This window comes from Mixophyes fleayi, chromosome 2 (assembly GCF_038048845.1).
Source record: "Mixophyes fleayi isolate aMixFle1 chromosome 2, aMixFle1.hap1, whole genome shotgun sequence".
Taxonomy (NCBI): Eukaryota; Metazoa; Chordata; class Amphibia; order Anura; family Limnodynastidae; genus Mixophyes; species Mixophyes fleayi.
Window position 1 is genome coordinate 192,649,360 of NC_134403.1, and position 27,926 is coordinate 192,677,285.

General features: G+C 38.6%; 1 protein-coding gene across 4 annotated transcripts in view; it reads right to left on the reverse strand.

Annotated features, from left to right (window-relative positions):
- Positions 1-27,926, reverse strand: part of SPOCD1 (SPOC domain containing 1) — a 135,584-nt gene that overhangs the window by 66,243 nt on the left and 41,415 nt on the right. For 3 of the 4 annotated variants that reach the window (XM_075195192.1, XM_075195191.1, XM_075195190.1), the window contains 2 exons: positions 24,029-24,154; positions 12,022-12,145 (listed from right to left, as the gene is read on the reverse strand). In XM_075195192.1, coding sequence (XP_075051293.1) covers positions 12,022-12,145; positions 24,029-24,154 — 250 coding nt within the window. The remainder of the gene's footprint in view (positions 1-12,021; positions 12,146-24,028; positions 24,155-27,926) is intronic. The other variant, XM_075195193.1, reaches the window with a different exon arrangement.

The window sequence follows — 27,926 nt, forward strand, 5'->3', positions numbered from 1 at the left end:
ATAAAGCAAACCTAATTGCATATATTTTCCAAAGCAAAGAAATTAAAGTGCTAGTGCCATCTAAATGTGTTGTGAAAAACTATAACATTAAATTATAGGCTACTTGTATTACGTCATGACTTTGGATTAGTCACTGACCACGATCTAATGTACTGCAACCCATACAAATCAATCCACACACTTTAAAGATTGATCAAAGCCAGGGGCGGGCTGGGCCGGGTGGCAGGATGGTAGTTGTCCCGCGGGCCGAACACAAAAAGACTATTTTGGGCCGGTATAGGGACTGGACCAAGTCTATTACTTTGTGGCTAGTCCCTCCTCTGGGACCAGCCACCTTCCATCATTGACTGCAGATCCGCAGCCCCTCCACCTTGTGTGCCGTCCCATGTGAAGATCAGTGCGTGCAACGGAACAAGGTAAGTGGTGTGTGTGCTGTCAATGTAGTGTGTGTGCTGTCAATGTAGTGTGTGTGTGCTGGCAATGTAATGTGTGTGTGTGCTGACAATGTAGTGTGTGTTTTGTCAATAGAGTGTGTCTGAGATGTTAATATAGTGTGTGTGCTGTCCATACAGTGTGTGTTAGATGTCAATAGAGTGTGTGTGAGATGTCAATGTAGTGTGTGTGCTGTCAATAGTGCGTGTGAGATGTCAATATAGTGTGTGTGAGATGTCAATACAGAGTGTGTGAGATGTCAATGTAGTGTGTGTGCTGTAAATAGAGTGTGTGTGAGATGTTAATATAGTGTGTGTGCTGTCCATACAGTGTGTGTGAGATGTCAATACAGTGTGTGTGTGCTGTCAATGTAGTGTGTGTGTGCTGGCAATGTAATGTGTGTGTGTGCTGACAATGTAGTGTGTGTTTTGTCAATAGAGTGTGTCTGAGATGTTAATATAGTGTGTGTGCTGTCCATACAGTGTGTGTTAGATGTCAATAGAGTGTGTGTGAGATGTCAATGTAGTGTGTGTGCTGTCAATAGTGCGTGTGAGATGTCAATATAGTGTGTGTGAGATGTCAATACAGAGTGTGTGAGATGTCAATGTAGTGTGTGTGCTGTAAATAGAGTGTGTGTGAGATGTTAATATAGTGTGTGTGCTGTCCATACAGTGCGTGTTAGATGTCAATACAGTGTGTGTGAGATGTCAATGTAGTGTGTGTGCTGTCAATAGAGTGTTTGTGAGATGTTAATATAGTGTGTGTGCTGTCCATACAGTGTGTGTGAGATGTCAATAGTGTGTGTGAGATGTTAATATAGTGTGTGTGTGCTGTCCATACAGTGTGTGTGAGATGTCAATACAGTGTGTGTGAGATGTCAATATAGCGTGTGTGTGCTGTGCATACAGTGTGTGTGAGATGTCAATACAGTGTGTGTGTGATGTCAATATAGCGTGTGTGTGCTGTGCATACAGTGTGTGTGAGATGTCAATACAGTGTGTGTGAGATGTCAATATAGCGTGTGTGTGCTGTGCATACAGTGTGTGTGAGATGTCAATACAGTGTGTGTGTGATGTCAATACAGTGTGTGTGTGTGTTTGTGGAACATTTCACTATAATGTGTGAGGGAAGGAAAAGCATGTTAATATAATGTGTGAGGGAAGGGGGGTCTTAATTTAGTGTGGGAGGTAGGCTATTTAATGATGGAGTGCAGGATTGGGCTAGTTATTTATTAGGTGCTATTTTATTTGTGGGGTGGTGGTGGGGCAATTTAATTTATTGGTGAGGCTGTTTGGCGGGAGATAAATAGGTTTATATATTAAATGTGTTTGCTATTTAATGTTAGAGTTGATTGGAGAGAATTAGATCTATTTAGCAAATGAGAATATTATTATTTTAAGGTTAGAGCTGGAGGGAGGCCTAATTATAAAACGTGGGTGCTATTAATTTAACACCTGTTTGGAGTTTTCTAAATTTTATGTACCCATTTTTTTTCTTAATAGGGCATCCAACATTCCAGGATCCAGATAAGCAGCAAATGAGTTATGAAACCAGCACTCACAAGTGGTGAAAGTGACAAGAACAGGTAAGAGAGAACAGGACAGTCTGCCAACTGTCCTGCATCTGGTGAGACAGTCCTGAATTTGGGTGACTGTCTCACTTAGGACAGTATTTGGGTGACTGTCTCACTTAGGACAGTTGGGAGGTATGTCCTGCTTCACACTGTACTACTTGTGAAGGCAGAGCTGCCTGTACCTAACTGTAGTGCACACAGTATTGCCTGTGTATTTATCTAAAATGATAACCATGTTACGTCACAGGTGGTTACCCTGTCTAGAGTGCCCAGGCCCCCCAGGATTAACCAACACTAAAATAGCCTCTTTTTATATAGATAAATATTTATTGTACCAAAAACCACCCTTTAAGGATTGGCCGCTACTTATGGGCCAGTGCTGTGTACTTGCCTCCCCCCCACCCCCCCTCTTCCGGGCTAAAGTCTGCCAGCCCTCCTCTGATCAAAACCCAGTTCTATTTGGCTGCACTACATTTACACTTATTAGCAAATAATGTCCAGTGTTATTAAGTGACATTGTCACAAGTAAAGTGATTTCATGAATGTACTGCACCTACTGTTGGCGTTTCAAATGAAGCTTCTTCACAAATGGATAAGGTTTTCTGCAAACCTGCAAGAAGTTACACTAAGAATAAATACTTATCATAGAGATTCTTCCCTTGAAAGAACGGGAAAAATTACCAATGGTGCCTTTCAGTTTATCACAATAAAGGCAAATCTTTTCTGACTGCATAAATGGCATTGAGATCAACACTTTCCTTCATTAGACTAGGTGGCCAAAATTTTGAAAAGTCTTTATGCTAAAAAAAATGTTTACATAGATGGAGGTGCAAGAAAATGTTTTAAGGTTTTAAGTTAAAAAGAAGGCATAGAAGATACAAAAACAGGAACTCATATAATAGAAGACACAATAAATTCTAAACAGCAATAGACAAACACATTTGAGCGTCATTGAATATAGAAGTGTTTCTCAAAAAAGAAGAAAAACATTTAGCTATTATTCCTAGTTTTACAGTAATGTTTTGCAATTTACAAAATCAAAATATCACATTTACTGTATGAAGTAAGCACTTAACTCTTGCAAGATTATAAACAGGTTTGCTCAGCGTAGGTATTTTTCATAAAAAGATGATTTCAGCTTATAATCTTATTATCAGACCTGCTGCAGTGAATTGAGTCAGTATGTTATTTGATGTTATCTCTACTGCTGTGTTCTATTTTATTGTCCCTAGCTATATTGCCCATAGTGTCTTTTCATTTATCTGTGCTACACTTGTTTACATTTTTCATAACACAAAATTAAAAGATAAAAAAAAAAGAAATGTTTTGAGATCCAGCCACGAAAATCGATGTAAGTTTATTTAAGGACAAACAGGAGAGTTTAGCAAGTATTATAGGAATCAGAAAGTCTCCTTGAGAACAATATATATTATATATTGCCAGAATACTCCCTTTTCTTAACCAAGATGCTACTAAAACTCATCCATTTTCTCATCATCTCCCGTCTTCACTACTGCAACCTCCTGCTATCTGGCATTCTCCTAACCTATGTCAAAATACTCTACCTCTCTTAGATTTACCTATGACCTGCCCTTAGTTCCATCTCACTCTCGACCACAAGTCGTCCCCAATGCTGCTACCCACTTATGAAATTCCCTACCACACCCAATCAGACTTCCCCCACAGCCTTCAAATGTTTACACTCTCTCTGAAAATCCATCTCTTTATCATAACTTATCCCCGCTGAAACTACTAACACTAATATACCCTCGCAACTATCCAAATCTCCACTTTGGACCACACTTGCTCCTCTTGTGCCCTTTTCCACTTAGAATGTAAGCTCTGCCATGAACATGGCCCTCCATATCCTTTGTTGTCATGTCTGCATTTATTTTGTTATCCTTGTATGTCCTTGTTTTATGTGTCTGCTGTTGTCTCTACTGTATGTCGCTGCGGAGCACTGTGGTGCCTTACAAATCTATGATGATAAATAATAACATGAACAGATTCAGAGAAATGGAAAATATGAATCTTAGCCAATTAATTAAAAATATTACTCCTATTAGAAGATCCCTCTTGCATTCCCTACATCATAAAAAAAGAAGCTTTTCACGTTTTAGGGAATTTTATATAAATAAAAGCAGTAGCAAAATAATTCATTTATTCCTTTTTTTAACTTGGGTAACTGTGCAAAGGAATCACGTAATGCCGCTTTATACATGTAAACCCTCCTAGCTCTCATACTGCTTTCCATGTACAATATACCATTGGCCTAGTCACTGTAGAAAAAAAGAAATATTAAGATCCTTGTGAAAAGATAACAAGTCTTCATCCATCCTTGCTTTGGGGTTAACGAGTAGTTTGATACAAATAAAATTGTCTAGTGTATATGTATATGTTATTATTACAGTAAAAACTAATTAAAAACACTTGATTTAAAAAGTCAAATATCAGCTCCCTATCTACTGATGGAAGAGAAATACTTAATATTCTGCAAAGGTTTTATACAGATCTTTATTCTCAATACCCTATTAATGCTGCTTCTAAACATCAGGTCTGTAGAAAGGTATCTCTTCCCTGTATTACGGATTCTCTTCTAGCTCCAATCCAAGTAGATGCAGTTGTCAATGTGGTAAAAACCCTGAAACCCTTTAAAGCACCAGGGCCTGATGGCCTAAGCGGTGAGTTTTACAAAATATTATCAAATTTGATAACCGAACCACTTACCAACTTCTTTATGCAGGTGATTGATTGTCGATCATTACCTCTACACTTTAACTCAGCTATTCTAAGGGTCCTACCAAAACAGGGCAGAAAATTAGAAGATCCGGGGTCTTATAGACCAATCTCCTTACTTAACACCGACTATAAAATCCTTACTAAAATACTAGCTGAAAGATTGAAACTTATTTTACCCACAATTATACATAAAAATCAATCTGGCTTTATTTGGGGTCGTAACTCTGTCACAAACATACGCAAGATTCTGGCAGTCCTATCGCACATACAATTTCTACAAAGCCCAGATGCTAGTCTCATTCTTTCGTTGAATGCGGAAAAAGCCTTTGACTTAGTAACATGGGATCATTTGCTTGAAACATTACGGAGATTTCGCTTTCCAGAAGCCTTTATACTAACCATACAAACTTTATATCATAACCCCCAGACAGAAATAACTGCAAATGGCCATATTTCATCACCATTCAAAATTCAGCGCGGCACACGACAAGGATGTCCTCTTTCCCCTTTGGTTTTTGTAATAGCCTTAGAACCTTAAGCTGTAACTCTTAGAGAAAGCCCTGGTTACTCAGGTATACATACCGGCTCAGAAGAATGTAAATTAGCACTATTTGCTGATGATATGATGTTACTGGTCACACACCCGGAGGAGTCTATTCCCACAATTGTCAATATAATTGAAAACTATGGCACCTTTGCAGGGTATAAGATTAACTTCCACAAGTCTGAGATTCTCCCCATATCAAGTATAACAATGAACCCCGAACAAACTAGAGCCATATCAAATTTTCACTTAGTTACCCAAAAACTTAAATACTTAGGTATATATATTCCTTCCTCTTTGGATAACTGATACAAATTCAATTACCCACCTATTAGAGGTTAGAATGCACTTTAGATAATTGGAGGAATCTTTCACTGTCATTGCTTGTCAGAAATGCGGTGATCAAGTCTATTATATTCCCCAAACTAATATACCCGTTGCAGATGCTCCCTCTCTGTCTTACCAAATCAGATGTGCATAAGTGTACTAAACTTTGTGCTATCTTTTTGTGGCAAGGTAAACGTCCAAGGATTAGACAAAACTTAGCAATATAAATTAAAGGGTGGAATTGGTTTCCCGGATATTACTGCATTTATGTTCTCTGCTCTTTTTCACTATGCCCTGGGTTGGTTGTTAAATCAAGAATATTTTGTTAACCTATCTTTGGAATCTGAACTAGTTTGTCAATATTCATTGGCTGCACTTCTCCATCTTCCGAGAAAGCAGATACCAGAGGTAATAATGCATAACACTTTGTTTGCAGACACTTATAAAGCCTAAAATACTATAGTGAAAAGTCTAAATCACCCTCGAGCCACTACACACTATATGGGGTAACCCAGCGTTTCCCCCGGGCCTGGATAATATCTATTTCTCCTCCTGGGAACCTAAGGGCATTGCTGCGATAAAAGATGTCTTTGATCCTGGAGGCATTTTACTCATCTTTCAGCAACTTAAAAATAATCTACCTACATAATGCTCACTTCTTTATGTATCTACAGCTACGTCATTATATCATGTCACATACTGACAACAGAATGTCTCTTCCTACATCTAGTACTAGATGAATTGTTGCACTTCTCCAAGAATCAAAATTTTCGAATCAGATTCCTGTATTCAGATTTACTTCCATCGGATATGCCTAAAATTTGGGCTACCACATACAATGCTTGGTCGAGGGATGCTCTCTCGCTCAATTCTGCAACAGATTTGTTCAAGTATGGTAATAACATATTAAAATGGCTCCATTCCACCAGATTACAAGAGACCCAGATAAGATTTTTAAATCAAGCCTGTATATCCCAATCTCAAAGAAGGTGTTATATTTCAGATGAATCGAGTCTCTGCCCCAAATGTAAATATACATGTGCATCCTTCTATCATAACATTTGGCAATGTAGAAAAATTCAGAAATTCTGGAATAAAGTCTTACATTTTTTGTCTTCAGTTTTGGGTATTTCTCTACCAGCTGATAAACATGCCATTTTTCTATGTCATTTTGATAATTGGATCTCTCTGATTCCCCCCTATGGAATCACAAGACGTTAAGTCGTTTATTACGGTCACTATTACAATTGCTAAATTAATAATTTTCCGACACTGGGCCAACCCGTCTACCCCATCTCTATCAGAAGTAAAGCACAAACTCTTCAATACATTATATCTTTATAGAAGAGCCACTTTGCCGGATATTGATAAAGGGGTTGAAAGATTTTATAAGAAATGTGGGCCATTTGTCGATTCCCTTAACCCAATGTACAAAAATAAATACTAAAAATGTTTGAAAACACAGCTTGGTATCTTTACCGCTCACTGGAAGGAAGCTGAATAATTTTAGCTTGAATCTTATGTTGTGAGATAGTGTGAGGAGTGTGATGACCATATGCAATGGGATCCGTTTCTGGGGGTGCCACCCCCCCCTTCCCATTGGAGACTCCACACTGTGTACAGTGGAGAGGTATACGTTTAAGCTTGATTACCTTACTGTAGTTTCGGAGGATGCTCACGGTCGTCCGCCTTGTTTATTTATTTGATTTATTTATATTTATTTTTATTTGATTTTTTATGATTGTATAGTTGCTCGTTTGCAAATTTCTTTAAAATGTTCTACATCCAGTAACATGTTTAGAGCATATGATCTACAAAAAGATGTGGTGTTATGCAGCAATTGCACAACAACGCATCCTTCGGACATACATTATACAAACATTTTGTTTGGTTGGTTGAAATGTAATTGTATTGAACATTTGTATACAATGCAATTTGGTCATATGGTACCTCTTCTCTGGATGATGTATATCCATTGTATTTGTATCTGAAAAATTACTAATAAAAATGTTATAAAAAAAAAAAGTCAGATATCAGTGGCAGTGAATAGAGAATTACATTCTTTTGACTACCCATACTCATGTGCATCTTAACAAATAAGAATTTTGGTGCCGACGAATTTCTAATGAGCTCCAGACTTTCAGTCTTATTATTTATGTAATCTTCCATAGTGAAGGTTTCTGTAACAGAGAAGACATATCCTACCACATGGCAGTGAGCATCCTGGAACAAAGTCAATGGGACAAGACAAATCTTGAGAAGAAAGCTGGCACAAAAATATGTACCATATTGGAGCTGTAGTGAAGAAATTAGGCTATACCTGAAATAACTAGATTATAAGAGAATGAAATGTCAAGGAAAGAAAGAACTTCAGAAAATAAGGCCCTAAAAGGAATTAACACCATACCAGCAATCCTCAACAGGTGGCCGAACTGCACTCTAATCAATTCCTTACTGGCAATTCTCAATAAGTGGCCGAACTGCATACTCCAGAACTCACATCAGCTTTTGACAACAGCAATCAGGGATAGGGAACACCACCGGATTGCAGCCCATATACACCCTGCAATCACAGCCTAGTTCTGCAGGAGCAAACTTTGGATAAAAGCCTTGAACTTGTTTACCGACTAGTACTGTATTGACTTGTTTTTTACCTCTGTTTTCCTTCTACTTTTTTACAGTGTCCAACTCTACCATCAAGGCTTATGTCCTAAAACTGTTATACAGTCTCCAATTCTAGGATCATGGCTTTAATCTCCCATGATCTTACTCTCTCCAGCCCTATAACCATGGAATCGTCCATTTATACTTGTCCTCTGGGGACAAGCTCCTTTGTCTAGAGAAGTGTGTTTCTGCCTGCTACCACAGCCAAGGTCCCACTTCTGAGTAGCTGCAAATCTGCATTCCATAAGCCTCCTGTCAAACCACCAAAAGCTTGGTGACAGTTCCTAAACTGAAACTAAAATAGTGCAGGATCCACTAGCTGAGAAAATAAGTTGTTCAGTGATAGACACTGACTTGAAGAGAAGTAGTGAATGAAACAGTAGGAAAAAAAAAAATTTTTCAAAAGAGAAGTCGATAAACTGTTGTGAAGAATACAAAAAAAAATGTGCAAATTAGTTGAATGGTCTTAAACAGAGGAACATGCAGGTTTTTTTTTATAAACAAAACGATTTGGTGAAGAACACATGGAAACTTAGAGGGATCTCTTGCAGAGATCTGACAGAATAAATCCAGCAGCATATGTCTTACTCGGATAGGTGTGTACAACCTAGCTGCATGGTTTCTTCTGTGCCAGTACTGTAGATGTCACAGGAGTAAAGACGATGGGCGTTAGATGGCTACTGCTGTGCTATCATGGAGTCATACACCAATTTTGATGGACATGGTGATACGTTCTTCCAATTCAGCAAGTATCAAGTCTCTGCCAAATCTTGTCAGAAGTCTACAGCCAGAGTCCCATTATGCCAACCAGTTTCAGCAGGGTTCAAAACGTAACAATATTCAGTGCTTATTAGTATACTGCCCAACAGTCCAGTTGAGAAGAAGCTGTGTTGAAGCAAAAGAGATGCATCAAAGAAAGCCTAAATAAACACCTTACAAAAGAACTCATAAGGATCATCCATTTTACAAAAGCAGAAGCCCAGGTAAATATCTCTCCAGATAGCAGGTCTATTAATATTGCAATTTTAAATGGATGCTGCATTGATTGAGAAAACCTCAAAATGCCTATAAGCCTCTTCAATCGTTTTGGGGTGCAGGAATGTGAAGAACAGCAATGCCAATAACAATTGGAGCAGTCCTGGGGGTAAATGTATCAAGCTGCGAGTTTCCGGCAGGTTTGAAAAAAGTGAAGATGTTGCCTATAGCAACCAATCAGATTCTAGTTATAATTTATTTAGTACAGTCTACAAAATGACAGCTAGAATTTGATTGGTTGCTATAGACAACATCTCCAAAATTCAAACCCGCCAGAAACTCGCAGCTAGATACATTTACCCCCTTTAAGTATCTAATTTGACACTTTATGCTGGGTAATAAAAACTTATAGTTCCCTTTTTTGTTTCACAACCTTCAACGTGTTGCCAGTGACAGAAGAAACACATTTCCTAACATATGTATATTTAAGCTAGTCCAAAGAGGCAACATTTTGGAGGAGACATACAGACAATTGCCTAATGTGTCCAGCATTAAGCCAAGTTTAGTACACAGACTTAAGAGCATGGAACAATCTGGGGTTGAGGCAACAAACAGACAAAAATATGGTAAGAAATATAATGTACATAGAGCCCCAGTGCTTTGTTTTTTGGAGCAGCACCATATGTAATAATTAGTTGTTATATAACAAAGCTCTGCTCAAAAAGGGAACAGAGGTGACATCTGCCACCTCAGAGATGACGGAGGATTTTGGCACACAGAGGAGGGGAGAGAGTAATCTTATTATTGCACAGTCATGTCATCACACTGCCCTGACTCCTCCCCCATGGAAATACACTGCTCCACATAGTCATATACAAAAAATATGATCAGAGTAACTCAAGCACAAAGCTCAGCAGCTTTACACAAAACATAACATTTATCAGACAAACAAGGAAATAATAAATTGATTTGTCCCTGCCTATGCCAGATCTGCACTGCAGTAGACAATACCATTTTACAAATTTTTATGCTGTGTTGGTTTCTATGTGAAGAAACAAAGAGATATGAACGTATACTCAAGCGATGTTCATGCGATAGTGAGCACAAGGAGCACTTACTACAGCTTCCAACTTAGGGGAGTGAAGTGGGCAGGGAAGGGGCAATTTGCCGTCCTCAATGTACGAAAGGGGCATCAAGCTGTACAGACGAGAAATTACTTGTTTTTCTGCCGTATCTCTTGCACCAGCTCTGGGGCTAGTCTAAGTCCCGATCAGAATGATGACAGTTTCGTAAACATCCTGTTACATAGTTTTGTAATCACAAACAACTGTAAACTTTATTTGTATGTTCAGTAGATATTAGCAACGTTTGAATCAATGTATTTCACGGGGATTTCTTTTTTTAAAAACACTTTTTTTTCCAATGTTTTATCATTAATGCCTTTATTATTATCATGTGACATTAATTCTATCATTGTTTTAATTCCCTGTGCTATTAAGAATTTATTATTAACATAAGTATTGGGACGCATAGTGCAGTATCTGTGTAGTAGAGCACAGGAGACCTACAACCGAATTCAACAGCACACGTATCTTTAGATTAGTTCCTTGATGAATTCAGGAGTCCGGAACTCATGGATACGTGCACAGAATACGAAGCGTCTTCCCTTTTGTTTGATAATATAATTTTGGCAGTAAAGCGGCCTGCGCTCCATTAGCATTACTATGGTAACTTTACTGTAGATTTCTGCTTTGACTTCCTGAGTCACGAGCAAAGATCAGCGTTAAAGATTACCGTACTAACGGAAATAATGTGCACTATTACCATAGTAACGGTAATAGTGCGCAGGCCACATTACTTTCGCCAGTAATGCGGCCAAATGAATTCCCCCCACGCTGTTGCAAAGTAAAGCATCAGTGAATAACCAGTGTAGCTAATTGTTAGCTTGTTACTTAGAAAATACGGTAGTGTGGTTAATCCGTACTGAATGGATAGGAGTCACACATTTGCATTGCCTGAATAAGGCTAATGCTGATTTTATATGAGGAGAGATGAGGCATTGATAGGGGACTTTCCATCTATTTGTGGAATGTAAATAATTTACCTCAGCACATTCATTCATCTAATTATTTTAAATTCGTGTTGCAGTGCAGAAATAATGATAACTGACTGCCATTTACGTTGTCTAAAGCAGATAAATTCAAACTTATAATAAATAGTAAATAAATTATATTAAATGAATATGATATGTGCAATAGTCTAAAAGGGAAACATATGTTGCTTGAAAACAATCATACAAAGCTGATTCCATTTGTGAAGGCACTTACATGACTAGAATATAATGATTATAACGCCCATTTGTTTTCTAATGTACATTTTTCCCTTATTGCATTTTATACACGATTTAAGCAATACATTCATTAACCCTCATTGCTGACAGAGTGAGAAATAGCGAAAATACAAATAAGTTATTTATACCAGATATTGTTTATGGTAGACGATCAACTCTGGTAGGAATTCTGGGAAATATCAATGAAGTTGATTAAAAACCATAACAAAAAAAAAGATATCCAACAAAACTTGGTAAAGCTAATGCTTATTACATATTTAACTTTTACGTTTACTTGATATCAAGTCTATGGAGCTTGTTGTAAACAAATACAAATTTTACTTTCTACAAAGTAGTCTGCATATGGTTACATAATATGGTTTATCAATGACTTGCTTTCCTAGTTTGCAAAAGATAAGTCTGACAAAAGTAACTCACTTGCTGGACCAGCCAACGGATACAGATGGTCTCTTGCCCTTCTTGTATCAAGGAGAGTGGTTATTTGTCCCTCAGAAAGTTCTCCATTCTCTTCACGTATTATGTCACCATCAACATCACCATCCTGATAGAGAAAAACACAACAGTTCAATACGTATTTGCCCTATATTCTATAGCTAGACACAACCACATAGCCAAAAACATGTCTATGGAGAGCAAGCAGAATAAGGCAACGCTTGGGGCAAGACTTCCCATGAACTTTCATACATCATCAAATCCTCCATTCTGTCTACTAATTCCATCATAACTTGAGTTTTCAATTGTCAAGTGCCATGTTTCAAATTATTATTATAATTAATTTATAAAACATCAATATATCACACAATGCTCTTCTATTAGAGGAGCATGCTGCATAGACAGATTATATGCGATAATTGATTTTAAAATAAAAGGTAGATGTGGTCAGTCTAAATGAGGTTACTGTTTGACATAGGAAACAGCTGTGATAGAAGGTAGTGAGAGAGTAATTGTAGAGACACTGGTGGAGGAATTGGGGATAGCCAGTGTTAAAGATGTAAACTGAAATAGTACTCATATAGAGTAAAAAAAGTAGTCTTCTTTTAGGGAATTGTTTAAAATTCTGAATGTTAAAAAAAAAGTCTTATAATGCAACATTTAGTTTCATAGAGAGCGAGCTGTGCAAGGGGAAGTCTTGGTTTCATTATAATTTGCTATCACAAATTATACTGTGTCAGCACAGCAGGAAAACTGCACACAACTTGAGCAACAAATGACGTTGTGTGATGAATATGAAATAAATCAACTTCAGTCCAAGGATATCTTCTTATGTGAATCCACTCACCAGATACAAAATATATAAGTGCCTTATATATATTAAACGTGTTCCATATACTGTAATTAATATCTTCACCCAACTCCTTAAGTGATAACACTTACAAGATGAAAAGAAATAGTAGGCTTGGGTTCAAATTCTTTTGAAATCCTCCATGGATTCACATAAGAAGATATCCTTGGACTGAAGTTGATTTATTTCATATTCATCACAGGACGTCATTTGTTGTTACAATATTATACTATGTTGTGTTTTTGTATTTTTTACGGTGTATCACTATATAACGGAGGAAAGATCTGAACAAGGTAACCCACGGATCTACTCCTCAAATATAAGTATTTTTGTATTATCTTATTTATGTTAAGAAGATAAGATTGGTCATTTTCTCTGGTTACACGTGTATCGCTTTATTGTGGGACACATCTATGTTACTACGGTCAGCAGCGCTAAAATATTCCTATACATATATATATTTTTCTAACTCTAAGGAAAATTGTGTGACTCCTATAGGAAGTTTAGCAGCAGCTGATTGTTGCGCAATCCACCCTTCTTACATATAACTTTACCTGATTAAAGACTGGCAGCATGGTGCAACAATGGAGATTTTATGAGCTAAATCAGTGCTTTTTTTACCCACATAAAGAGGTTATTTTTCTAGATAATATGTGCCACATAGCATTTGTTTCACAAATATTTAAAATAAAAAAACAAAACACACAATAGTTGCAATTGCAACTAATTTTAGATACAAATATAATCCTCAGTCTCATATATTTATAGCACTATAGTAGCTAGAAACATAGAGGGGAATTCAATTGGCCTCGTTACTGGTAAAAGTAACTTGGCCTGCGCATTGTTACCGTTAGTACGGTAATAGTGCGCTTAATTACCGTTATTACGGTAGTTTTAACGCAGGGTTAAAGTTACCGCAATAACGGTAATAGCTTTAACGCCGCAAATCAGATACTGAGAACTACATATAAGCATAAAGAACAGGGAAGTAGCATTATGCACTATGTAGATGTCCACATATATCCCAACCATGGCCTTATCTGTGTGGAGTTTGTATTTTCTCCCCTGTGTTTGCGTGGGTTTCCTCCCACACTCTCATCATCATCACCACCATTTATTTATATAGCGCCACTAATTCCGCAGCGCTGTACAGAGAACTCACTCACATCTGTCCCTGCCCATTGGAGCTTACAGTCTAAATTCCCTAACACACACAAACACAGGCAGGCAGACTAGGATCAATTTGTTAACAGCCAATTAACCTACCAGTATGTTTTTGGAGTGTGAGAGGAACCCGGAGCACCCGGAGGAAACCCACGCAAACACGGGGAGAACATACAAACTCCTCACAGATAAGGCCATGGTCAGGAATTGAACTCATGACCCCAGTGCTGCAAGGCAGAAGTGCTAACCACTGCACCACCGTGCTGCACACTCTAAAAACATACTCATAGAGATTTGGCTATACACGGGTAAGTCAAAATTTCACAAAGATCTGGCTCAGGTAACCATCCTGGGTATTTGAACATTAAGATTAGATACTGAAATATGCATAAAAGCAACAGAAATAACCCTAGGTCCCATATATGAAGCACATTTTATTTGCACCACTATGGGGCATATTCAATTCCGATCCCGATTCGCGGGATCGCGCCGGAACGGCCGCGAACCTAATCCGGGGTACCGCAATAACGTGGATTTTCGTTTGCAGCCCATAGGGCTGCGTACGAAAATCCGAGTTATTGCGATACCGTATTACCGTAGTAGTGCGCATTTTCCGCGGTAACGCACTACTGCCGGTAATACGGTATCGCAATAACGCAGATTTTCGTACGCAGCCCTATGGGCGGATCGGAATGGAATTGAATATGCCCCTATATGTCTTGATTTTGCTCAGCACACATCAAGGTGCATGCAACAAGAACCTACTCCTTTGGTACCACACCTTTCAAAGAAACTTTTCAGTTTTTCTTCTAAAATACTGTTTGTCTAAGCCTCATGTGTGACTTAAATTAATTATGAGTGATGGGACATTTGTGTTGTCCTTATTGTATATGGTAATTTTGTGTGAGTAAAGATGTTTCTCATCTTGCTTGGTGTCCGTCTATAAATCTTCATCATCATTATTAGCTATATATGTGTGTCTTTGACAAATTGCAATGTGGAGGCACAAAACAAGTCCTGTTAAAGTACAGGAAGGGATAGGAAGATGAGCTGCATGTATCTAGCAGGTGGGTCAGGGCCATTCACTTGTAAGTGCAGTAAAGGCACACAGAGGCAAGTTATGCACTCACCTTTGGCAAGTCTTATATTGGTTTATAAGTGTGTTTGAAATATGTTCTTTACCACGCATACATTTTTACACCTACTTAAGACGGGTGCAGTTTTCAAGTTGATGAAACTCTACCCACATAAAAGTCCATTCATGTTTTACAACTTTTTTTTTTAGAACTCTTTATATTGGTTAGTCAAGAATATAACAAGAACATTTAACAGTACATCTAGTAAAGCAAAATGTTCCAAAGTTAAACATGAGAGGCCTTAGTCATTACGGAGAGCAAAGCATAAAAAAGTAGTAACTTGAAGCAAACCATGTTGCATTGTGCATTGGAGGGGGTGATAAATTTCAAATGTGGGGCCAGATTTATAGTTGGGGTAGGGCATGTCCTAGATCAACTTTTAATGTCAATGTAAAAATAAAGCTAGCAAGTATTTGTATGTTAGATTAAAAAACAACCAGTATTTTAACATAGTAACATACATAGTTAATGAGGTTGAAAAAAGACACCAGTCCATCAAGTTCAACCTATTTTGGATCTCCTGCGATCCTGCACTTATATTTGAAATTAATCCAGAGTAGGCAACCGCCCATCTGTTTCAATTTTGAAAATCCCCCCAGACTCAATATTGCAATCCAATTTTACCCTATATCCACTACTATCCTTTATTTTAAATTAACGGTCGTATCCCTGGATACACCTTTCCGCTAAAAATTTGTCTAACCCTTTCTTAAACATATCTATTGAATCTGCCATCACAACCTTCCCTGGCAATGAATTCCATATCTTGACTGCCCTTACTGTAAAGAACCCCTTCCTTTGCTGGTTGTGAAATTTCCTCTCCTCTAACCTTAGGGGATGACCACGTGTCCTGTGTATGGTCCTTGGGGTAAAAAGTTCCCATGAAAGCTCTCTGTATTGACCCCTAATGTATTTGTACATAGTAATCATATCTCCCCTTAGACGCCTCTTTTCTAAAGTAAACATGCCTAAACTGGCTAACCTTTCCTCATAACTTAATGACTCCATACCCTTTATCAATTTTGTCGCCCTTCTCTGAACCCTTTCTAGTTCCAAATTATCTTTTTTATAGAGTGGTGCCCAGAACTGTACTGCATATTCAAGATGAGGTCTTACCAATGATTTATACAGTGGCAAAATTACACTGTCTTCCCTTGCATCTATGCCCCTTTTTATGCATGCCAATACTTTGTTTGCCCTTGCAGCTGCTGCTTGACATTGAGCACTATTGCTAAGTCTACTGTCTACGAGCACTCCCAAATCCTTTTCCATTATAGATTCTCCCAAATTAATTCCATTTAATTTATAGATTGCGTTCTTGTTTTTGATCCCTGAATGCATAACCTTACATTTATCTGTGTTAAACCTCATATTCCATTTAGCCGCCCAATCCTCCAGTTTATTTAAGTCCCTCTGTAGAGAAGCTACATCTTGCTCTGATTTTATTACCTTACAGAGTTTAGTGTCATCTGCAAAAATAGAAACTTTACTCTCTAAACCATCACCAAGGTCATTAATAAATATATTAAAAAGGAGTGGTCCCAGCACGGAACCTTGAGGTACTCCACTTAAGACCTTTGACCAATTAGAAAATGTTCCATTTATCATAACTCTCTGTTCCCTATTCTCTAACCAGTTTTCGATCCAAGTACAAATTTTGATTTCTAGACCCAGTTCCCTTATTTTGTAAACCAACCTCTTGTGTGGCACTGTATCAAAGGCCTTTGCAAAATCTAAGTAGACCACATCTACTGTCCTGCCCTGGTCTAAGTTCCCACTAACTTCCTCGTAGAAACTAATTAGATTAGTTTGACATGACCTATCCCTCACAAATCCATGTTGATTCCCACTAATAATTTTATTGCGTACCAAGTAATCCTGAATACTGTCCCTTAAAATACCTTCCAGTAGTTTCCCCACTATTGATGTCAGGCTTACAGGTCTATAATTCTCTGGTTGTGATCTCGTCCCCTTTTTAAACAACGGCACCACATCTGCTATTCGCCAATCCCTTGGTACTGAGCCTGATGAGATTGAATCTCTGAAAATTAAGAATAGCGGTCTAGCTATTTCCGAGTTTAACTCCATAAGGACCCTTGGGTGTATGCCATCTGGACCTGGAGCTTTATTTATCTTAATATTCTTCAGTCGCCTTTGGACTTCTTCCTCTGACAACCAAGTATTAATTAATGGCATGGTTTCATTTCCATTTTTATGTATTACTCCTGCCATTTGTTCCTCTCTGGTAAATACTGAAGAAAAGAACGTGTTTAATATCTCTGCTTTTTCCTTAGTATCATTTATCAATTCACCCATCTCACTTCTTAGGGGTCCTATATTATCTTTTTTAATCCTTTTGCCATTTATATACTTAAAAAAACTTTTTGGGGTTTGTCTTACTTTCTTTTGCAACGTGCCTTTCATTTTCTAATTTAGCCAATCTAATTTCCTTTTTGCATGTTTTATTACATTCCTTGTACCTATGGAAGGACTCCTCTGACCCTTCAGACTTAAACAATTTAAATGCACGCTTCTTCCTTTGCATTTCTTCCCTTACCTTTTTATTTAGCCACATTGGTTTAGACTTAATTATTTTACATTTATTTCCCATAGGAATGAACTTATACGTGTATGTTTCCAACAACATTTTAAAGACAGCCCACATTTTTTCCGTATTTTTTCCTTCAAAGGCTTTGTCCCAGTCTATGCTCTTTATAGACTCCTTTAGCATATTAAAATTTGCCTTTTTAAAGTTTAAAGTCCTAGTTGATCCCTTATACTGTTGTTTCTGGAAACTAATTTCAAATGAGACCATATTATGATCACTGTTTCCCAAGTGCTCCTTTACTTGAATATTTGATATTACGTCTACATTGTTTTTTATTACTAGGTCCAGTATAGTCCGGTTCCTAGTTGGTTCCTCAACTAATTGGGACATGTAATGGTCTTTTAGCGTGCTCAGAAACCTATTTCCCCTAGCTGTACCGCAGGTCTCAGTACTCCAATCAATGTCCGGATAATTAAAATCCCCCATAATTAAAATTTGACCTAGTTGTGTAGCCTTTTCAATTTGCTGTAGAAGTTGGGCTTCCTCAATCGTACTAATATCTGGCGGTTTATAGCATATCCCTATCAGAAACTTCTCTGAACTTTTTCCTCCGCTGGATATTTCCACCCACAATGCCTCTATATTATCACCAATATTCTCGTATATAACTTCCTGAATACTTGGTTTTAATTCTGGCTTAATATAAAGACATACTCCTCCTCCCCTTTTATTTACCCTATCCCTCCTGAAGAGAGAATAGCCTTCCAAGTTGACTGCCCAGTCATGTGTATCATCCCACCAGGTCTCAGTAATACCTATAATATCATACTGCTCATTCATTGCTACTAGTTCTAACTCCCCCATTTTACCTGTCAGGCTTCTTGCATTTGCAAGCATACACTTAAGTCTATTGCCTCCCTTAGGTATTTCTTTTTGCTTAAAAAAGGGCCGCTCTTTATCGGCTATGCTTCACTTTCCCCCCTCTCCACCCCCTTTACTCTTGTTAAATTCCTCCTTACTACTCTCAATGTCTATCCCATAAATACTTGCTTGCCCCTCCCCCCCGGAGCCTAGTTTAAAATCTCCAACCTTCTAACCATCCTCTCCCCTAGCACTGCAGCCCCCTCCTCATTCAGGTGCAATCCATCACGACAATAAAGATGGCAACTGACCGAGAAATCAGCCCAGTGCTCTAAGAATCCAAAACCCTCCTTCCTACACCAATCTTTTAGCCACACATTAACCTCTCTAATCTCCCGCTGCCTCCCTGGACTAGCGCGTGGCACAGGTAGTATTTCCGAAAATACTACCTTGGATGTCCTTGCCTTAAGTTTGCGACCTATGTCCCTGAAATCATTCTTTAGGACACCCCTTCTTCCTCTAACTCGGTCATTGGTGCCAACATGCACCAAAACCGCTGGGTTACTTATCTGCAAAATAACAAACTAATTTTCAACCCTTGTATTGTAACATGGTTTGTCCCAGAGAACATTTACTCCTCATTTTGCCTTACTTTCCTTATTGACTCAGGCCCGAGATGTCTTAAAGTGACTTAACAATTATTGAGCATTGGTTAGTTGTTGTATCTTGAGTTCGCTGCCCATCAAAGTGGCTTGGCTGACTAGTCCATCGAGCACTGACCAGAGTGAGCTGAACCTTCTCTGCTACTGTATCTGTACCCTCTCATTCATTTACACTTTCCATTTGGAACTTCCCTGTAGAAGACAAATCTCTGTACTGGACTCAAATACATTTATACAAATTAATTAGGTTCCTCTAATATTTTTTTCTTTCAAACTAAACAAACCTAGTTTTTCTAACCTCTCTAAAATTTAAATATTCCATTGCCTTTATAAATGATGTAACCCTCTGTAATTCTCCTATATTCATAAAGAGTGGTGCAAAAGCTGTAGCTCATATTGAAGACGTGATCCTTCATCACATGCATTTGTCAACATTTTTATGCATACCAGAATCTTATTTGCCTTTACAGCCACTGCCTGGCGCTGTGTGCGGCTACTCAGCTTTCTGTCATCTAGTATTCCTTAAGTCTATTATCACGTCAGCTTTCCCTCAATTGTATTTCATGTAATGTGTAAGCAGCATAGTTATTACCTCAGTCTAGGTGCAAAACCCTACATTTATCTATATTAATAATTGTGTCAGTGCCCAATTGCCATCTTGTCTAATAAAAAATGTAGAAAGTTACCATCATGCTCTTGGTTAACTACCTGTAACTTAGCATCCTCAGTAAATATGGACTTCTTACACTAGATGCTAACTACAAGGTCATTAATAAAAAGACTAGAGAGGGCAGGACCCTATAATCAATGTGGTATATCTCTAATAACTTTAGCTCAATCTCAATATGTTCTATTTTTAACTAATCTTTGTTGGTACTGAGGTGGAAATCTTTTAAACAATATTAAAAGTGGGCACACTAGCCATCTTGAGGTCCTGTATGGAGCTACAGTGTTAACCTCCAGTGGGGCTTGTGCACATAACAGTTAATAACAAACAATAGGAACACTGATCCCTATGGTAAGTGCTTCATGCGCTGTTCCCAAACCACCAAGTAAGCCCCATAATGGATACTGCTTTGCAATAACGTAAGTAGCCTATAAAAAAATTATAGCAGTGATGCATTTTTAATATTTCAGCAAAGAGTAGACAATTTACTTTGTTCAATGTTTGTTTGATCTTTACCAAAGGCATAAGTCGAGCCCTGTCTGTTCCACACTATGCTTTAAAGAGTTTCCTGTGCAAGGTACTATGAGACGCACTTGAGTAGTTTAGCCAACATAGGAGACTCAGAATAATGAAGACAAAGAGGTGTATGTAGCAAGACAGAAGTAGGTTAAGAAGGTAATCAGATGTGCAAAGGCACAAGCTGAAGAGAAAATGGTCCAGTCAGTATGTAAAGGGGGAAAACATTTTTTAGGTTTATAAGTAAAAGGAGGAATAATAAGACTAAAGACTGAGAGTCTTGTTGAGGGAGACAAGGTAATAGCAGATCATCTTAATAATTTCTTTTGCTCAGTGTTCACTACAGAAAGAGCGGGGAAGGGGCCACAGTTAAGTTGCAAATATATTCCTAAAAATAAGGTAAATATAAGTACATTTATAGAGGAGAAGGTCCTAACAGAACTCTAAAAAACTGAAAGTGGATAAATCAATGAGGGCCAGAGAGAATACATCCAAGGATACGAAAAGAGATTAAAGGGGTGCTGGTAACACCATAAACAGCATTATTCAACCAGTCACAAGCTACAGGAGTAATTCAAGAAAAACTGGAAAAAGAGCAAATGTAGTCCCACTGCACAAAAGTGGAAGCAAGAAAGAGGCAAGTAATTACCAACCAGTGAGCCTTATATCATTAGTAGGGAAATTGATGGAAACATTCTTAAAACAAAGAGTTGTAGAATATCTCAAATCCAGTAATTTACAGGATCCCAAACAGCATGGATTTACTGGGGGGGAGATCGTGCTGAACAAATCTTATTGAATTTTTTGACTGAGTGACTAAAATAATAGATGGGGGACTATAGATGTAGCTTATCTAGACTTTAGTGAGGTTTTTGACACTGTCCCAATTGCAGACTGTTAAATAATCTTGAAAATTTGGGATTGGATTCTAAGGGGGGTATTCAATTGTCGGCGGGATTGCCGAAAATCCTGCGGTCCGCGTACGATTATCGATATTACGGTAATCGTGCGCGGAAAAACATGTAATACGGTAATTTACTCGCTGGATTTCAGCTCGCAGCTCCCTGAGCCGTGAGCTGAAATCCAGCAACAAATTACCGTATTCCATGTATTAGGTTTTCCGCGGCAGGATTTTCGGCGATCCCGACAACAATTGAATATGCCCCTAAGATGGATAAATGGATAAGATCTTGGTTGCAGGATAGAAAACAGAGAGTTGTAGTAAATGGACTGCATTCACATGAAGGGAAGGTTACCAGTGGAGTAACCCAAGGATCTGTTCTTGGACCAGTGCTTTTAATATCTTTATTGGTGACACTGCAAATGACACTGAAGGGAAAGTATGCCTTTTTGCAAATGACAGAAAGATATGCAACAGGGAAAACACACCAGGAGGGGTAAAACAAATGATTGATGATCTAGGTAGAGTAGAGGAATGGTCAAAATAAATTGGCAACTAGAGTTTAATGCCAAAAATGCAAAATCCTGCACCTGGTACTCAAAAACCCAAAGGCTAAATATAGTATTAATGGCACTATAATGGAAACTACTGAGGTGGAAAGGGATCCAGGAGTAAATATTTCAGGTGACTTAAAAACAGGTAAGCAATGAAATAATCAAGTGAGATGCTTGGTTGCATAGGGGAAGGAATCAGTAGCAGAAAGAAAGAAGTAACAATGCCACAGTATAGGTCATTGGTACGGCTTCATCTAGAAAACTGTGTTCAATTCTGGAGGCCATGGGCCTGATTCATTAATGAAAGTAAGGCAAAAAAATTAGCAAGTTTTCTCCCGGACAAAAACATGTTACAATGCAAGGGGTGCAAATTAGTTTATTATTTTGCACATAAGTTAAATACTGTCTGTTTTTTCATGTAGCACACAAATACTTGATGGCTTATTTGTACACTGACATTTAAAATTGATCTAGGACATGCATTACCACAACTACAATTCCGTCCTCACATTTTAAATTTACCTCCCCCTCCAATACAACATGGTTGTGCCAAGGTTCAAAGTTACTCATTTTTTTTTGTTTACTTTCCCTAATGAATCAGGCCCCATATCTCCAGAAGATTAGAGACTGTACAAAGAAGGGCAACTAAAATGGTGCATGGTCTACAGCACACAACTTACCCAGAAAGAATAAAAAATATCTTAATATGTATAGTTTGGAACAGAGAAGGGAAAGGGGGGACATGATAGAAGCTTTCAAATATATCAAGGGGTTTAACAAGGTACAGGAGGGAAACATTCTTCAAACGAAGAGAAGTATTAGAAACCAAGAACATGTACTGACACTGGAGGGAAGTAGGTTCAAAGGAAATTTGAGGAAAAGCGACTTCATAGAAAGGGTAGTAGATAAGTGGAATAGCCTCCCATCAGAGGTGGTAGAGGCTAATACAGGAGAGCAATTTAACCATGCTTGGGAAAGACATAAGGATATCCTTACAAAGACTAAAGGCTCAAATAGGGTTTGAGGTTACCATAGGTTAAAAATTGGGCAAACTAGATGGGTCAAGCGGTTCTTATTTGTCATCAAATTCTATCTTTCTACGTTAACACAAATAAAGATATAGACCTAGACTTTCACAGGGCGCACTGGTTTGAATAGCAAGATGACCAGGTTAGCTGAGGAGCAGCAATTTGTACAGACAGAAAGTAGAAGTTAAAGAGGTGTATGTAGCTAGACAGAAGTAGGCTAAGATGGTAATCAGATGTTAAACTTTGTAGTGAAGGCATGGCTATTGAGGGACAATGCAGGCACACAGATATGTCTCGTATTGAGAAATGAAACTTCATTTTGTGGAGCAAGATCATTGTTAGGAGATAAACGATGGAAAAGACGCAGTCCGCAAAAGGATTATAATTCTTCTCCAGCTCAGAGCTGGCAAAGATCAAGTCTTGTTGCATTCTTTTAACGAGACCCTGTGCCTGTTTGTTTCCCTTTAGTGGAGAAGTACCATTCCAAATGCAACTCTGAATAATATAATAATATACTTCACAGACAAAACCTCCACCTTAAATGGGCAGTACCCATGCACAGTGTACTGTTTAAAATGAAAAATATATAAATAATTGAATAAACGGATAGTGCACCCCCTTCCCTAGGCCCTCAACCAGCAAGAGCAGAGTACACTGTGCAAGTGTAAATGTCAGATAAAAGGCCAGCCTCCTACCCTTTTTAGTGAATAAAATTGTCTTTTCTCTTTTGTCCCTTTCTCCTCTTCGATTTGGCCAATTCCAGGGCTGATTCCGTTAAAAATTTAAAAAACAAAAAAAAAACAAAAAACAGGGAGCATGTCCCATTCCCCAAATCCAACCAACACCAATTCTGGACACCCTGGCCTGGTTTCCTCTACAATAGTTTTCCCCGTCATAGTGACAAGTCAGCACAGGCTTGGACCCTCTATAATGGGATGAGCTTCAAAGAGCAGGCTGTATGGTGTCTATTCAATCAGCTAGCACTAAAATCATTAAGATAAGACAAGGGACTTAATGGCAAGTAATTTTATAATTTTTTTGAAGTAGGTTTATTAGAATGGAGACATGTAAGTAAAAGTAAGAACAAAGTCTCTGATACATTTACCTGGATGAGAATGTAATCTTCCAGATCTATTTGGTCAGAACAAATTTCCAGCTCATCAAGTATCTGTACTTCTTTGGAATCTGCGTTCCAGGATCCCAAAAGCCTGCAAGATTGGTCTTCTCGCTTCTGTAGCATGCCAGAAAAATAAAAAAAATATACCCATATAACAGAATCAAAGGTGTTACTTTTACGGTGTAAAATGCATTTATCAGCATTGGGTGAAATTGAGGCCTTGACCTGAGATAATCCTTAAATAGTAAGCATGGGTGTGATTTCCATTCACAGGAATAGGTGTGACAAAGCACTAAGTTGAGCTAAGCATCATAGTCAAAACTTACATTTTTTGGACTACATGACTTCCACCTGTCATGTTTTGAGTCCGCGCTGTTTGCCAGCGCAAAGAAGGGTGATTTCAGTTAACCAAATAAAAGTACATTGGCTATAGTAACTGACTTGTATTACTTGAAGGTATGTTAAAATGTCCGGTCATCCCCCTTCCATAACTTTGTACTAGACAAGATGGAGTCCGGCCATTGGGCTTATACAATAAACTGCAAATTTTGACCTCTAAGATGCCACACTCACATGAGTGCTGAGAGCAATTAAGAATTTTCAGGAAAAAAAGACACAAGAATAATTTGTGTTATATTTTTTCTTTATTTATCTACAAGAATGTGGGTGACACAATCAGCACTTCAGGCTCATGCTTGCAAAAGAACCTAGTCTAATAGCACCATTTATACATGCAATGCAAGATAATATAAGATAAGAAATACAATCAAAGACCAACAAATAAGAGTCTTTTATGTATAATAAGCACTACATGGTGCAGTGCATCAATATAAGCACAAATATGCCATGCTTCATGGGTGTAAGCTAGCCTAGTAGTCTGATTATTATGACTGAGTGTTTGTCTTGAACAACTGAAAACATCAATACTGGGCATAATTTGTTTTTGACTCTCCCCAAATGTTAATTTAATCTTTTTAGTTTTCTCCTAATATAATGCTTATTTGTCCCTCAATGATAGTTCATATCCCTTATGACTGTATGTAAGGGAACATCGGGGGGTATTGTGGCTGGATCACTTATAAATAACGCATTGTATAAATTTATTTAAAGGAAACAGCACAGGGCGCTTATTTATATCATAGCAACTGTACTGATTTTATTATATCGTGTGGCATTTTGTATAGGGAGTGCATTCATTTCTGAGGTATTGATTTGTAACTTTTGAGACAGGATGTCATGATTGGATTTGTGTAACTTTTCTAAAGAAAGTCCCTCATGTTAATTAGACCTTTTCATCTCAGTGGCCAACACGTCTGTTCGGCCTGTATACACAGCAGGGGGGGCACTGCCTCTCTGTGTGGCTTATATCCTACATCTCAGATCCTGTACAAATAAAGCACACAGAAGGTTTTGGGGTATAGCAGATAAGTGAAAATTTTGTTAACTTTGCACTGCATTTAAATGCATGTTTTGGGAAACATATTGCATCCTGATACTAAACATATCTCAAACTTCTGGAGCCAGCAAAGAGTACAGGGAGCTGGCTTACTCCCTCCCTGCTAGGCTGTTCCAAAAACTGTATTAAACAGCACCGATTTGTACTGAAATGTATGATTATTGTTCCATCTGACTTTCTGATCACTGGTACCATCAACCAGGTACCATTGAACTGTCCTTATCAGGACATTTCAGCCAAATAAACATCACTTGCTTCAAGACCTGCTTGACAACTTCTTCCCTGCTGTAATTGCCTGTGACCTACAGATTAGACCCAACTCTAATCCGATTCTGGTTGTTCTGAAAATTGGACCCATATCCTAGGTCAGTGTGATAGGCCCAGGTGCACGAGCTAGGGGGTACACTAGCATCGACAGTTACACAGAACAACTTGGTTATGGATGCTGTTAAGAAGTCCAGTGGTGGCAGCATTGCAAGCCCCTACTACTCCTATGGCGAGGGTGCAATTGGGATAAAGAAAGGGAGCGGTGGCAAAGTAAGCCCAGCCGGTTCCCAGCAACAACTAAATGGGTGGCATAGGCGGTCCATCCCGTCACTGGTATATTTACTAAGTTGCAGATTTGAAAGAGTGGAGTTGTTGCCTATAGCAAACCATTCAGATTGTAGTTGACATTTTGTAGAATGCACTAAATAACTGAAAGCCAGAATCTGATTGGGTGCTATAAGCAACATCTCCACTTTTTCAAACCTGCAGTTTAGTAAATATACCCCTGGTCTCTATTTCATGTGATTAATATATGAATTGCCTTTAACTAAACATTGCACATTAATTTACATTCACATATCTATATGCAGTGTGCATTCTGGCTTACATGTTCTAGCATGATACAAAGGATGTGTGGTACCCCAAAGCCCTGTTGAACAGCACAGAGGAGTGCATAAATGCTTTTAAAATGCAGGGCTACAAGGGGTTAATTGTGCTCCTGAAAACTTGTGCCCAGGAGTAACTTGACAGGAGGAGGATGAAGGCCCTGATTGGCTTGGGGAGTAACAGGAAAAGGGATGTGCAGGAAGGAGGAGAAAGAGAGAGCAGCGTGGTAGAAGGAACAAGGGGGAGGACGTGCAGCCGAGCAGAGACAAGAGTGAGCTGCTGCCAGAACTGTGACATTGCCAGCAAAGCGGACGGAGAACAGCTGGGGACACGCAGCAGGGTGCCAAAGACAGTCTCCACTAACTGCAGAACTGTCTCAAGGTAAAACCCTAGCCTGCAGTGTACTGCACACACCCCAGCGTCAGAGGGAAGTGATGAGAGAATCTATCCAAAACTGACATTGCATTCTTGTACAAGGAAGGATTGTGAGAGCTTTTCCCCCAGATCATACCTTTACACAGGCTGCAGGGAACAATTAAGACGGTCGTTTCAGCTATATCCTGTGTGTGTGCTGATATCTGGACACCATATCCTGTTGCAGAGCACATGTGCTGATAGAGATTCATTGACTGTTGAGAGAACAGCACCATCTTGTGGCTGAAATGAGCAACAGCCCTGCTTTCTACTATAATACTTAACCCTTGATGGAAACCTCTGCAGGACATTGGAACACTACCAAATTCCTGTGCACAGGTCAGCCCAGGACTGAGTGGAAAATATGGTATCGTTACCGGGGATAATATTGGTGCACCAAATGTTTTAGATGATGTTAATGTTATGTGATTTACCTAAGAATTGATTTATTAATATTGAAGGTGTGACATTCAGTGTTAGTGGTACCGCTGCAATTCAAGTTAACTCAGCAGTAGATGCTAAAAGTGGGGCGCCTGACCCATAGGGAATAGCCCGGTACCCCAAACACCTGAATAAGAAGTAGCCCTCTAGTGGGCGCGGTAGTGACCGTAAGAGTCTTGATGGGTTATTATTGATGGTTTTTGCATCATCACCAGTCAGATATTGTTAACGTGAAAGTAGTAACTGTGATTACCAGTGTGCCTTATTAGACAATGTGCATTGAAGATGTTATCGTTATTCTGCCTTATATTCACCAGGTGAATGTCATATGTTAAATGCTATTGTGCTCTATTCTGATCAGACGCATTATTTTGTCATTACTATTGAGCTGAATGGGGTCAGTGGCGCGGTGTCTTACCGAAACTATCCTTACCGCATTCTCAATAAACCCAAGTTGTTTGACCAATCCTTGTCCCTTTCATTGAAGTATTTATCTCCTGACCACCGGATATCCAAACAGAAAAAAACCTCACTCATGTCTGGAGGACAAGGTAATGGAAGGATTCCTATCAGTACTCGACCACCACAAAAACTTTGGCGTCAAACCGAACAGGATCCGAGTGCATCAGGAGAGTAATACCCTCAGTGAAAAATGGATCAGCAAAAGGGCGGGGGAGCAGAGCAACCGGCAGGGCCACAAAA